The sequence below is a fragment of the Acanthaster planci genome, linkage group LG01 (genome assembly GCF_054643075.1).
Source record: "Acanthaster planci isolate LZ-2023a linkage group LG01, COTS_SCS, whole genome shotgun sequence".
In the NCBI taxonomy this organism is placed as follows: domain Eukaryota; kingdom Metazoa; phylum Echinodermata; class Asteroidea; order Valvatida; family Acanthasteridae; genus Acanthaster; species Acanthaster planci.
Window position 1 is genome coordinate 32,994,308 of NC_141777.1, and position 15,806 is coordinate 33,010,113.

At 41.6% G+C, this 15,806-nt stretch overlaps 1 protein-coding gene across 1 annotated transcript; it reads right to left on the reverse strand.

The window, feature by feature from the left end:
- Positions 1 to 2,402: 2,402 nt before the first annotated feature.
- On the reverse strand, positions 2,403 to 11,120 carry LOC110986333 (melatonin receptor type 1B-B-like). Its single transcript, XM_022248119.2, has one exon. The coding sequence runs from the start codon at positions 10,456 to 10,458 to the stop codon at positions 9,412 to 9,414; it is 1,047 nt and encodes a 348-aa protein (XP_022103811.1). The 5' UTR covers positions 10,459 to 11,120; the 3' UTR covers positions 2,403 to 9,411.
- Positions 11,121 to 15,806: the final 4,686 nt, after the last annotated feature.

Consider the following 15,806-nt stretch of genomic DNA (forward strand, 5'->3'; position numbering starts at 1 on the left):
ATTATCTCTCTAAAATATTATCTAAGGAACACAAACAACATCATGAGTGGGTTTACTCGTACCTTCTGACAACTTCGAAATACACTCGGACATAAGTTGAACAAAATAATTAAAGAAAAAAGAAAATTAATACATGCGAAAGATAAGGTCATAATTTTGCCATGCTCTGTTACCAGGCAAAATTCACAGTAGTTAATAAATGGTCGCTGGTTAAACTTGGCCATGTATGTAGGCGGAGTTCCAGTCCATCTGGAGTGGGGGTGACTTGCTTGGAATTACCTTTGCTGCTAAAAAGGCCGCGAGGATGCACACTTGGGCTACGGTCACAACTGCTTTTTCTGTGTCTATCAAGTCAAATTTGATCTGTCAATTTTTTAAAGAATGGCCAGTAAACTGCTGTACACTCTTAAGAATAATAGACCTTTCTGAATAGGTTGACGATCAACACCTTATTCCTCGTGCAATGAAACAATGCAGTACCATATGCCAAAACTTGACTTTTGAATCATATGAAAGATCCCAAGTATTATAAAGTCTTTTATTTTGTTTGTTGTTTGGTTAAGTTTGCTTTTTCCAATGTTAGAATATTGTTGAAAATGCATTTGTCTTGCAAAAAGGGGGCATGCATGTTCATGTATTACGAGGTAGACAACAGTGAACCGAATTTCAATAAACTTGCTAATAATTTTTCGGGCACGGTCTACCACTCGACAACTTCTCCGCTTACATCCAAAATGTGTTAATGTCGTATTATCCAGCCAGCTGCCGGATAGGTTTCTGCGCCGCAAGCACAAGGTTCTCAATGATACGACCGTAATTAACGGACGACGACACTGTCTCTGTCTTTGCTCTACAACTGACAAAATCTTTATTGAAGCTCTCCTCGGTATAATAAGGTTGACAGACTGATAAACTGATCGGTGAGTCGACGAACTGATTAAATGGTAGACCAGTTTGATGGGCCGACAGACGGACCGATTTGATGGGTCGACAGACGGACCAATTTGGTGGGTCGACAGACGGACCCCTGTAATATTAGGAAAGTAACACATTTACTCACATGTAGATAATACAGCATTTACTTACTACACACACCGCATGGTGCAAATAGAGTGTACACGCACTGGTAGTAAAAAGGTCACAGGTCATACACTGTGGTTTGAACCAAAACACAGCTGTTCAACAATTTAGACCACTGAAGGAATGTGACCAATTACATAACACTTTCTTAGGTAGACAGTCTGTGTCCTCAAACCAAAACATCTACATGTACTTGTAGAGTGACAGTCTTCACATAACACATCATAAAATGACTTAGCACACACAAAGTAAAAACTCTCAATCTTTGTTGGTGAGCATATACATGTACTAACTTTGAAATCTGGCATACAAAATCATGTAAAGACACTTGCAAAAGTCAAAGCTTGATACTGCTTGGAGTATAAATATACAATATAATTCAGGAGCTAACCTTAGGCTGGATATGCTAAGCTTCTCCCCTACTACATCTGCCTCGACACAATTTGAGACAGATGGCACTTGAGCAATATAATAGAACAGAAATTTATCCTTACAAGGTGTACAAACATCATCAATCACAAACATGGGCACTGTTGAATCAAGTGTGCCAAACAAGGGCATAATCAGGACAAGTGGAGGAAAATACACTATAAAATAACTTGAGATGAATTCAATGATTGGGATTGTGATCATAAAAACAAGCAATTAAGCAATACAAGTCCATCAACATGAGAAGTAACACAGTCTATAATACTAAGACATCAAAATAAATTTAAAATGAAGTTACACACTGGTAGATTACAACTAGAAAATATTTAAGGACAGCAACTCATCCCATTATGGCTACTGTGTAGACTTTAGTGTCCGGCTGTTGACCAGTGGTCTGCTGGGAGGTGGTGCAGACTGAATTCTGACCGTGGCATACATGTAGGGCCTTTAAATGCCCTTTAGGGCCTCTTGATGGACATTTCCATCAAGAATATGAGTGGTCACTCGCAAGTTTGACCAAACCTTCCTCAAAGTTTGATTTGCATATGCTTCCCCATTGGTCAGATCTTTGAAGGCTCATTGTGTAACTCTGCTAATCAGCAGGGTTACATCTGCTAATCAGCAGGATTAGCAGATGTGATCCCAGGTCCTGACAACCTGCAACTTCCAGTTTGATAAATCTCCCAAACAATGGAAATTGACATTCTGTTTCTAAAAATACTTGGTCTGGGCTGTGGGAAAGTTCCCCTAAAACAATGGACTGGGTTAGCAAGTGGGGTAAACAATATGACCTCCATCATGGCTTTCCACAAATGGTTCCATTTGGGTTGCATAAGGTTAGAAAATATCCTTGGAAAAGGGAGCAGATTAAGAAAAGGAAGATAACCCACACAAAAAATGCATTTTCCATTTCCTGACATTAAGTTGATGCCTTGAATAAAATACCAACGCCGTATATGAACTTTCCTGAAACCACCCTGGGGAATACAGTAGCCCAATGCTGCCATTTCGACACAAACTGACAAACGTTACCATGTCTGCCCTCCGCCACAGGTGCCCATTCACTCCTGGGTGGAGAGAGGCATCACAACATGCTGCCACCAGCTGGATTAGAACCCCGACCCTGTGATCAGGAGCTACAAACACTAACCTCTAGCACTACTTGGCCAAGTTTCTCACGTAGAGGCGGGAACAGTGAGTGGTAGATGAGGATCTGGTACAGCGATGGCGTGATGAGGGTCGACAAATATTACGGACAAGACGCGGCTTTCTTGGAGTACGAGTGGGACGTATTTCAGGGTCGCCGCCTCTGAGGTCACGTGTACCTCTCACGTCATTGGGGAATGCAGGTAAGGAATATTTTTGCTAGTATTGTGACCATGTGAGAGCTTTCAAAATGAAATTACGATTAAGCCGCAAGGGTTGAATTCATATGAATAATATTCATGAAGATGGGCGCGTATTTGGTGAAGTGCAATCATAAGTGTACATGTCCATGTACACGATGCCCGCGAGCCCTGTGAAAGCATGTGCACATGCGGTATTTAATTAACGACCACCGTATCGGTAATTATACACTACTATAATAAGTGGAATAGCCCGGGCCGATTTGGAAGCATTTTATTCTTTTTTATTTTTTTTTTTTGGTTGTTCGTGTTTCATGAAAGCTCCTCTTTGACTTTGAACAGGCTTTCTTTGATTTCCCAAAGATCGTGGGCATGGCGTCTGGCTTCAGCAATCATTTAAATCTAATCCCAAACGCGTCGAACTTGTACGGAAGAAAACAAAGTGGCTAGATCTGGGCACTTCCCAGTTCGGAGCTCACTGTAAGTCCTGACCGTGCCATTTAGCTCTGGTCAGCCTGACTTTCGATGTCCCAATTCGTCTAAATTTCGCTTCGATTGATTGGAGTTATGCAGGCTTGTCCAATCTTTTTAAGTGTTCCTGCAGGCTGCAGCAACAAATTTGGTCGGCATGATCTCTAAACTCACTCAAAAAATCGGGACTGAATTTTCGGCACTCGGCCCAAGACATGCATTGACGTGCTAGCAGTGTGCGCGATGCGACGATGTCTCCTCAAAGTACGTCACAGATATGCAAATTTTCTATGTTAATGAGGTACCTCTCGGGGGCGGGGCCATTTCGCCAAAAAAAGTTTTAATTTTTCTCCAACTAAATTACTCAAAACACTTTTACATACTGAGTATCTTTTAAAAACATACAATTTCAATTTTAACAAATACAAATTACTTTTCATGGGCCCTTTAACGTCTTAAGTATTTAATAGTATTTATTACAAGAATGACGTACTGTACTAGATAAACTAAGAACTACAACATGACCTCAAGCATGATCGGTGACAGGGATTCAGAGACCTTGCTGAGCTTTGAAGCCGTACGGACGTGCCTTTATTGCCCTATTCAGGACGTCAGAGCTAGCCACGTGTGGTGAGAATTACTCCGTATCCAAGCTTCTGCTTTGCTTTTGCAAAATTGTCTGTCTGCGCTCCCGTTTCTTTCTTGCTTAGCTGCTTAATTTTGCTTTGCAATTAACTTCGGTTTTGCGCCTGAGTTCCCTCGACAGTTCTGAGGATCAGGACGAGCTTGCATGGGACCAGCTTTCTCAACAACAGCTGTCACAATATGGAGATAAAAACTCATTGTCCAACAACGATCATCATTAGTATACTAATGAGCCAAGCACAGGAAGTAGAGAATGATGATAGTGAAGAAGATATTGTCAACGTTAATGAAGCCGAATCTAGACCATGTAATTCTAGGAAAAGAACGAAATCAGAAAGCCAAAGTAATAACACCACTAATTCTGATGATAGCACTTATTTCAGACCGCAGAAAAGAAGAAATATCAACACATATACCACACAGGCAAATCCTACCATTGTTATCATCAATTCACCTGATGTAAAACTCGCCCAAGTAAATCCCATAAAAATAGCAAAAGCCTTAAATACTGTAGGCTCGGACATCATAAAAAATGTAAACAAAGCAAACCAGGGCGGCATTAGTGTGAAGTGTCACTCCCTAGGCCAGGGATCCAAACTGAAAAGAATCACCAAACTAGGCCAGTGGGCAGTCACCACGTGACCGAATTTGCCAAATCTGAGACACAAAGCAAGGGCGTTATTTCTGGCGTTCCCCTTGAGATCACGGATCAAGAAATCCTTAAAGCATGTAAAAAAGAAGGGGTTCGCAGAGGTTCGCAGACTAACATCCAAAAGAAATGGGCAAAGCAGAAACAGTCTATCAGAGCTGTCTCACATTCAATTCTCCAAACTTGCCTTAGAAAATTCCCCTTGGTTATCAGCACTTCAATGTAAAGCCGTTTATGCCTCCAGTCATACGATACTTCAACTGCCAACGTCTGCGTCACACTGCAAATGCTTGTCATAGCAAAACTAGATGTGTCAGATGTAGTGGGCACACTCGTATGACCAATGTGATGAAAAGGAACCAGTGAAATGTTGCAGATGTGGCGAGCAACACGCATCGGCTTTTATGCTGGCTGTAATACCTTCAAGCAAGAAAGAAAAATCCAAGAAAAGTCACCTATAATGTATCATATGCAGAGGCGGCAAAAACGATACGTACGGATTTCACACTGCATACAGACAAAGCTAATGAGTCATCATACCCTACTCCTACGTGTAAACTGCTAAGAATTGTTCGTGATGAAAATATAGAAAAAGTAAATTCACAAAAGTCAACGCCCACAAGCACAAATATTAAGAAATCAGTATTGCAACCGCTCGTTATTAAGACCAAAGATGTTGGCTTTCAAACGGACAAAACTTCAGTCGCCTGTCAAACTGACTCCACATCAACATACTTGCAGGCAGACAACTCGCTGTCCGAACTGCTCATTGGAGAACTACAAATTTGGGAATCGATGAAAAACAAAGAAAGTCGTGAATCAGAAATAAAAAAGCTAATTCAACATATATTCCATCAATCGACTCAAACCTCAAAGACAAAGGAGAAACAGAGCAGACACAGTACTCCTCCACAAATTCTGACAACATCACAACACCCAAACAGCTAACAAATCTTCCCATACTAAACTGAATCAAAAAGAACAACCTACACAGAACACCACTTCTCAAGTCCCTAAATCAGCTCAGAAAAAATCTAGTTGCTCAAAGGGAGAAAATAAAAAACCACGAGTATTATACTTCTCCTTATGCTCAGTATTCTACAGCGGAATGCCCAATCTCTTTTTGCCCATGGAAATGAATTGAAACATCACATCTCAAACTTTAACTGGAAAGAAAAACCTGATGTTATTTGTATTCAGGAGACCTGGTTAACAAAAGACAAAAATGTCAACATACCAGGTTATAATGTACATAGACAGGTCAGGCATGATACTCCCAAAAAACTGGAGTAGGTTGTGCTGTTTTTACAAAAAGAAGTCTTGCTACTAAAGTTGTTTTCTGTAATAAAATCAACAATAATACTAACTTTCAATTTCAAGTTTTGGACATTTATTCTGAAGATAAGCGCAAGGTTACCATTATAAATGCTTATAACCCTTGTCCTAATATTGCAAATACCCATCTTACTGAGCTTGGAAATCATATCACCAAAGAGATTTTGTGGAGATTTTAATGGTCATAACTATCTGTGGAGAAGTAAAAAGATTGATAGTAATGGTTGCGTAATTGAAAACCTCATGGATGATAACAATCTTGTCTGCATCAATGATGGTACTGGTTCTAGAATCAACCTTCCACAGGGTACTACATCGTGCAACGATATCACTCTTATTACTGCTAATATGGCTGCTCATAGCAACTGGAGAGTTTGGGATGATACATGGGGCAGTGATCATCATCCAGTGTTAATTGATATTAACAAAAAATGCCTCTTTACTAAACGTTCCTATAACCCAAAATGGTCTCTAAAGAAAGCTAATTGGGATAAGTTTGAAGGTGCTTAGGCCTACAAGTAATGATTACATCACTGAGCCCACTCATAACTGTAATCCTGAAGAAACCTATAACAAGTTCGTTGATCAGTTAACTAAAGCCATTGATTATGCTATCCCTAAAACTACTCCTCACAAATCAAATAAAAATCCTACCTCTTGGTGGAATGAGGACTGCCTAAGGGCTATTACAAACAGAAAAGAAGCCCTTAAAAGGTTTTACAAAAACCTTCAGATCTCATAGCGTATAAACACATTTGCGCAATAGCTCGGAAAACTATAAAACAGGCTAAAAAGGGTGATTGGAAAGATTTCTGCAATACTATTAAATAACCAAACCCCTAGTAAAGTTATTTGGAACAAAATAAAAAGCATTACTAAATCCCAACCTAGGACAGACATTCCTGTCTGTCATTGCAACGGTGATGATTTTGTTACTAATGAAGTAAATCTGATATTCTAGCTAAAAGCTTTGCTGACATCAGTAATAGTAAAGTCAGTAATGCTTCCTTTGAAGAAAATAAGAAGCATGTTGAAGATAAGCTACATACAAATTCAGTTGAGAATGATGATAACATCATTAATGGACCTTTTAATATGGTTGAGCTCAACGAAGCTATTCACTCCGCCAAATGGTAAGGATGGCATAACAAATGACATAATCAAACATGTTCCTCAGAAAAGTCGTGTGATTTTAATACAGATCTTTAACTTGATTTGCTATACATCGCAATATCCGTTTACTTGGAGAGAAGCCATCATATTTCCCATATTGAAACCTGGAAAGAAATCTTCTGACCCAAAATCATATCGTCCCATTGCTCTCACATCTACTATTTATAAAATAATGGAACGTATGGTTAATAATAGACTCACCTGCTATCATGAAAAACATAAGTTACATAATAATCACAATGTGGCTTCCGGGAAGGGAGGAGCACTAAAGATGATATTATCGGTCTGGAATCTTGTATTAACAAAGGTTTCGCTAATAAGGAAAGCACTCTGGCTGTCTTCCTTGATCTAGAAAAAGCGTATGACACCCTCTGGCCTATGGGAATAATTACAAAACTACATACACTTGGAATTTATGGTAATATCACTCAATGGATTTACAATTTTATGTCGGAGAGAACCATCCAAGTCAATGTCAATGGTTGTCTTTCAAATCCAGTCAATATTCACAACGGAATTCCCCAAGGCAGTGTTATTAGCCCTACTTTGTTCAATATAGTAGTCAATGACCCGCCAGATTCAATCAATGGTGTTAATGTGTCTCAATATGCTGACGACCCTGCAATTTGGAAAACAAACCGCAATGTCAATTACATCACTCAAAAAGTACAGCAAAACATCGACAACATAAAAGATTGGTGTGACAAATGGGGATTCCAAAACCACGGCTGTTCTCTTCACATAAAAGGAACATCAATAAAATCTTAACATAGGTGGTGCTAAAGTTTCTTTCTAAAGTTTCTGTCCAACTGCTAAATTCTTAGGAGTTGTCTTTGATGACAGATTAACTTGGAAAGACCACATAGAGAACATAATTTCTAGGTGTCAAAATAGGCTCAACCTCCTCAAATGTATCATTGGAACTGACTGGGGAGCTGATAGCAGTACTCTGCTTCACCTGTATAAAACGCTCATTGAGCCTGTTCTTGAATATGGAAGCGAGGCTTTCAACTCAGCTGCTCCTGTATACAAAAATAAACTGAACAGTATTCAATACAAAGCACTTAAAATATGCACTGGGGCACTTTATGGATCATCTCTTACCAAATTACAAATAGAATGTGGACAACCCCCTCTACACTTAAGACGCACAAATCTCAGTAATTTATATGCAACCAAGCTCAAACAACATATAGTTATTGCCCGAATCATAAAATTGACTCTGATTCCTGGCAGAACTAATATTTTGCTGAGAATTTTTTTCTACAAAAACTGGTGCCTACATCACATATACATATATTACTATATAGCAGAGACCCCGCGACATGTACAGGATGGGGCGGGGAGGACTGACCAGACACTCGGTGCCATCGTCACCAATCGTCACCTGGAGGTATGCGGACCTGTGAACAAACCAGCGGGGCCCTTAAAGTGCTGGGAAACGGTCGACCTTTCAGGATCCCTTTCACGAGGCACTGAATGTCTGGAGGATTCTTCAAGCCCCCTCCTTTCCACTATAAGGTCTCTTGTTTACACATACATGTACATCTGTTTGGAGAAGACTTCTACTAACTTGACAACACTCACTCATGCAGACTCCTTTAACTATTCGATACATTTCTCTTGCATGTCTTCTCTATTTCATTTGTGTGTTTTTTTTTACAAAATGTGAGATGATTATCCAATCAACCTCCGAGTGACGCTGACTACACTGCTTGTGGCACGCAGGGCAATAGTCTGCCGCATGTGCCATTAATCTACAACAACAACGACAGGGATTACACGCTTAGATCAAGACCGTCCAGGAAATGGAGAAAACTTGAAAGTGGTTTACACATCAAGTGACCTTGCGTACGGCAATGGACGAAGTGAATGGTGCAAACTAGAAGCTAAGTGGAAATTGGTATGATCGCCGCATACAAGTGCAGACGGATACGTGTGTAGTAAAAATATAGCAAATACTTCCAGGATCGTGACAAAGGAGTAGGGCCTGCAGCTATCTTTTGTGCATAATGAACAAAAATAAGAAGTGTCATGCAGACTATACGGTGGTGTTAAAATTAAATACGTGGAGAAAGATAGTGAAATACAAAGACAAAATAAATACGAAAACAAGAACTTGTACTCAGTGAGCATATAATCGTTGTTAATTATTTTTGTCGTCAATTGGGTTAGTGTGTTTAAGCTGAAATGGTAATAAATATGATGCTACGCACTTTTACGGACCAATATCGAGTAAATTTCGAGCAATTTCGAGCAATTTGTAGGAAAGGAACGTCCTACTTATCTACTTGGGCATCTTAAAAGTTTGGCGTAAGCCGATCTGAAGTTCCGATTTCTCCAGGCGTAAATGAAGATGTTGAATGAGGAGTTGAAAAGGACCATCTTGTAAGCAGTCTGCCACGCCCAGTCTGGAATTAAATCAGACTGATCATGGAAATGTCTGTCGTTTGCATCCAGGACAAATATGAGAACAGTGATGGGTGTCCAGCAGACGCAGAACACGGTAAATACCATGAAAAGGTTGAGAGAGATGGCGATTTCAGTCTGGTTGATCTGCTGCTTGGGGTTGGGCTTCCGTGAGATGTTGTTTTCATGGGACCCAGGGGGTTGGTGCTGTCCTCCGGGTAGGCGAGTATCGTCAGGCAAAGGTTCCAGAGACTTGACTCGTCGCCGGCTGTCCTTCACCTCCTTGTAGATGCGAAGGTAGCAAAGCAAGCTGATGACGATGCCGATAAGAATGAGTAGACCCGTCAATACAGATATGGCCCGTCCTATTGCGATGTTCTGCGAAGTGATAATGCATATGCCGAAATAGGTACTGTAATCGGCAAAGAAAGGGTTGGTAACTAGTGGAAGAATCAGAAGTAGACCAGGTAACCAGGTGGCCAAGCACACTACGAGGGTTTTCCGACGGGTGAATACGCGTTGATAGCTGGTACGCTTGACCACACTGTAATACCTGTTAACGGCTACAGCCGTCATGCCACATACAGCCACCGCCATGTGCTGTATCACAAGAGCTCCCAATGCAGCGCAGAGTGGCCTGCTGAAGGGCCAGGTAGTGGTGGCCGTACTAAAGGCTAGGAATGGCTCGATGACCACAAAGACCACCATGTCAGCAACGGCCAAGTTGGCGATCAGGAAGCTGGATGATTGCGAGCGGAGCTTGCGGTCAATGACGACCGCGAGTATGGTCAGACCGTTGCCCGCCGCGCCAAACAGAGATGCCAGCCCGAGAAACACTGCTAATGCGATACCCGGCGCCTTTGCTGGCTCGCTTTCGTAACCGACGGTTGTGGCAATGTCAAGGTAGCTGTGGGTGCCCATTTTCTTGTGTCCCTGGTGTTTGAGAGCAAGAATATACTGAACAGGTCCTTTGTAAGCTTATTGAAAATATCAGATGATTGAATTAGCTAGGTCTTTGGCGGTACGTGCTGTGACAGTTCGGAAGATAACTATCCCCTAATGCTCTCACCTCGACCCTGCAGTATAGACACGTATTGCGACTAGCTTTATGATAATTTTGTTTGATAGTCATACATCTTTCAACGACGACACAGTTGATTGAGCATCAGGGTAATTACGATGGTGAACAGCTACAATCCTATAGGTTTATTGTGCATGTTCCGTGGCTGGGGAGTGCACGCCACCAAGAACAATCTTCGAGACTGACTCAAAGAGCATTGTTAGAAGACCGTCAGCATAACGAGATCCGACCGTGTACCAACAGACAATAGGATTAATCAAACTGCAATCGATGCAGTGGGCAAAGCTCGACTTTTTATACCTTGACAAGGAGGAACAGCGGCTCGGGTGGATACAGCTCATCATCTGGATCTGTAATATCATTGGTCGATGTGCATCGAACTGACGGTCACCTCGCTGACGACGTCAGGGAAATCTAGTCCTTGAATGTTTTGTTCATTGGCAACATGTCTTTAAAATAACTTGACTGCAGCACGGCGCGTGATAATCAATCCGCTACAATGATTTACATAAATATTCCATGAAGACAACAACAGACTCTTGGCGCGAGAAATGACACAAGAGACGAAGCATGAGGTACGACGCGTGATTGAAACACGTGCGCTGGGTCCTCACGACACGTGAATTTTTGTCAGTAAAAAAAGTTTTACAGAAGCAATTGTGAATACATCTAAGTACAATATAGCAATGTTGCATACAACTTCAGTACAAAAGACACATGGCAATATTTAGGCCTTTTCTCTGTCATTTTTCCCTTTTCCGCCTTTTTAATTTGTTTTTAATTTCAGCTGCGCCATAAACATAGTAATCTCCTGACCTTGAAAAGTATTTCTACAGGTACTTTACAGTTCTTTACTCCTTAAAAATTACAATTTACCCCCCAAACCTTTCTACGCCACCGTGCAATGCAGGACACCATTTCTTGAAATTGAGTGAAAGTGGGCCTTTAACAAGCTTTGTGTTGGCGTCTTCTGCACATTCTTACTTCATGAACCTTCAACATAATGCATCAATCACCACAAATCTTTGCTGATTTTCAGCCCTCTTTTTTCCCAATTTATAGCCGGAACGGGGTTTTTTATTTGCCTAAGCCTCATCAAAAGTTCATTCTTTGGAACAGTATTTTAAGACAAACTTACCGAAATAAAAGAGGTTAACGCGTCCTCAGATGACAAGAGCTTTGTATCACTAGAAAAGACTGGAGTGAACCTTTTGTGCATTCTTTGTAACTAAATTCAAGATAACAATCACAGCCCCTGAGATACCATGGAGACGCCAGCAACGATAACCTCTATTATCAGCGGCAGATCTAAGAGGGGATCAGCTCGTAAGTCCGACGCCCCATAAGTCCGACAAATGCGTTTAAAAGTTCCAATGTGTTTTTTTCGGCCGATGGTATAGATCCAACATCTCAAAAAATCCTCTGAAGTCCGACGCTTCATTTGACGCTTGTTACGAGCGTATAAAGACAGCGCTAGGAACAAGACTGGTTCCCGGTGCAAGTATGATGTACTATTTATGACACATACAAATATTTTTAAGATTTCAAAAAGAATTACAGTCAAAGATATGCTTTTTATATTTAGCGAAGTATCATACATCATTCTTACACGTAGTGGTATTTTGGATTAAACAAATACTGGACCAGTGTACGAACTGTGCAGATAGTCTACTAGATTAGTTTCCCTAACAGGGTCAGTACCGTGGGCACGAGTAGGGAACAAAGTTGGATCTGGCTCACGGGCGACACGTCGCGCGGGCCCGCAATCCTCCATGTTTCACAGTCAATTGCACTGACGCCTCATATTCAGTCCGACACCTCGTTGGTCCGACGTCGGATTTATGAGGCGTCGGACCTTTGAGGAATTGGAACTATGAGGCTGAAAAAATGCCCATAAATTCGACGCCTCATTATTCCGACGCCCCATAAGACCGAAAGTTGGACTTTTGAGGCGTTGGACCTAGGGGCGTCGGACTTACGATACGCATCCTCTGGAGTTAGGGTCGTTCTTCCCCATTCAACAGCTTAAGTACAATCCTATGGGTAAATATAGATGATGAAGTATGCTGGAATTCCTCAATTTGTTTCGGAATGAAAGCATGCACAATAATCGAATATTTCTGTGGACAAAACCAAACCCCTGCCCGATCAACAGGCGTTTATGAGCACATCTTAAGGCCGATTCACTATACTTCGACTCGATGACAAATCGTGAGATAGTCGAGTTCTATTTTCGGAAAAAGTCAAAATTTATCGGCGCAGCTGTAGACGTAATTAACAGATTTTCGCCTATAATATAACCGATCATCTGCAAGTCGGGACGAGGCAACCAACGTCCCTGCGCAAAAGTAATACATGAAGACCGTGTGGATCGTGGCGTGGAGAACAAAACTGAATCTGATCTGATTTTCTGGCATCAAATCAAAATATTGACTTTACACTTTACCTCGATTTTTTATTAACCCTTGGTTCCTCAGCTTTTAAATATCAACTTGCCTACCCATTTCAGGGTTAGGATGGACAGCTATTGTAAACATTCGCACTTCTGTTGAGGTTACTTTCAAAGGTATCTGGTGGAAATACGAGTATGAAACAATCCACTTGTTGGAATTCCTGCAAAAGTTGCCAGAGCCTCTTCAACCAACGATGGTTGGGAATCACTTCGATGTGTTTTCGCTGATTTTATGAACTTATTTCCAAAAAAATTTCATATAGTGACAACGTAAGAGAGGCAGAATATTTAATTGGTTTAGAAGCCTTTTTCAATTCTCTCTTGCCTAATGTGCGTGCCCTGTGATTTTTTCTGCAGTGTTTACGCCCCCTCAACAAATGTACTGATTCTTGGGCAAGTTCATTACGTGTATTGCTTATAATGCAATAGTTGTCCATGCATGACTCAAATCCCTCAGTGAATAAAGTGTGGAGCCTCGCTTTAAATTCGACGTCCACGCAAAACGAGGCTTAAGTAGTAATATAGATGGCTAATATTGGTAGCAGTGTTATACATTTGTACCGGATTTGGGCGATAGAGCATAGGAAAAGGTGGGGATGACTTCAAGTTGCCCGGTCACGGACAGTTGAAAACCTGGGGGGGGGATGCTGACACTATATAGGGGACAATGTTCATGATACAAATGTAATCTGTATAGGTAGGCCAGTAACATTCCTGTAGAATATTACACCAAAACGACATGTTTATGGCCTTTTAATTGTTCTTTTCATTTCTGAGGCTATTGTTTGGTTGTTGGCAAGTCAGAAAATATCTTCACACTCTAGCTTAATTTGCTTTCTCACCACGAAGGGAGGGGGATTCAACAGCCCATCCCATCCTCAAATACTGACGGAATGTATACCCCTATCTCACCGGGATTTACACACCTAGTTGCATGGTACCAACAGCGGATCTAGGGTGGGCAGTTTGGCAGTTGTGTGTGCTTTGTTATGTTGTGCATTCTTTTCTTGTCCTGTTTTTGTCTGCTGTCAACTTTTCAACAAAGGAAAGAGTCACCCAGTTGAGTAATAATTCGGATTTCACGGTAGTTTGTGCCCCCTTATCGAAAATGTGAAATCTGCCAATTGATAGACTCAAAGAGGCCGCACGTGTGATCGTTTCGTACTGTAAACAAAGTTAAGCCCGGAAGATCTGCACAAGCGAAGAGCCCACCTCCATCGCTGGATCAAGAACAGCGGCTGCCTGGTAGCCCAGCTGAGAAATATTTTTGCTGCGCATAGTGGTTATGTTGACTGCTCTGGGTATGTCCCTCAAGTCGGCCACATCATTAAAACGACTAGATGTAAACATCATTAGAAGCAATCGGCTCCCGTGATCTATGTCCTCTCCGTAATTTTTTTTAAATTCTTTTATCAATTTAAAGAAAAATTAGAAGAGCTGATTGCTTCTGAAGGAGGTGGGAGGGGCGTAGGTCTGCTGAGGCATAATTTACACCCTCAAGAGGGCCTCCGGACTACAGTGAAATCAAGTCGACGCTAATTGATAACGTGTGGGATGTGTGGCTTAATTGTTAAGGTTTGTATTACTTTTCTACAAGGCAGGTAGAAGCACGCAGATACCGTTTGCTAGTCGCCTGGCGTTCGGTATGAGTGAAGGCGACGAGACGTACCGGAGCCGTCGTAGCTCAAAGAAGAACCATATCCCAGAGAGAGTTGCGACATGAGTCTTACCATTGTTGGAAACACAGGCGCGGCATACATGTACGCGCCACAATTCATACGGACATTCAAACTATAAGTGCAATGGTGAACTTCATTCGGTGACCGATGAAATGTACGATTCCACCAGTCGAAGCCGAGCGAAATGGATCATTTCATCTGTCACCGACTGAAATTATTTTTACCACAGCACAAAATTGTGAAACATTGCATTTATTTGTTTTATGTGGGGAGTCAGGTTGGATGGGGAGTCAGGTTGGCGTTGTGGTTCTTTTCTCGCCTTCCACCTATGCGGCCAGGGTTCAAATCCCGGCCCGGTCCACATGTGGATTGGGTTTTCAGTCTCTACCTGATTCCGTGGGTTTTACCCCGAATATTCCTTTAGGGTTTTCCTCCCACCTCTAAAACTGTAACTGCTTCTCACTGTCTCCTCTCTACAGGTTTCTTCAGGCTTGCGAGCTGCAGTGCCTAGGGCGCTTTTTGAGGAATCCTTGGCGTCATTACCAGAAATAAAATAATAATAATACAGTACCGCATAAATTATTTTGCAAAACAGATTGAGTGCTACCCACAGTATTGTGAGATGTTAGAGTGCCGGTTCCATCCGTATGCATTAGCCTAATTCTCTTTTTCTTATACTGAGAAATGGGGGCAGGGACTGTCAAAATCCACGGAATTCTATTTTACAGGTACCGTTGAATAGAACAAATAAATCAATGACATGTGATCAGTGATCCACCAATCAGATGACAGCGATTTATGCAGGTATTGTATAATACACAATAGCCGCATGCTTTATTGCACACGTGATGAACTGTCATTTTGTTCACAAAATCTGAACCTACGTACGTACGTAAGTACAATGCATGAGTCCGTGACACAGACCTGTCTGTAATCCGTGGGCTTTGCAATCTGGTATTCTGGTATAGCCCCCTCCGTTAGCGATTTTTTGACAACTGATCACAGACAACAAAAGAGGGCGCTCGAAACAGCTGTATACAGCGCGGGCTCACTACTC

Coding starts and splice junctions, on each gene's coding strand:
- LOC110986333 (XM_022248119.2), bottom strand. CDS start 10,458: ATGGGCACCCACAGCTACCTTGACATTGCCACAACCGTCGGTTACGAA.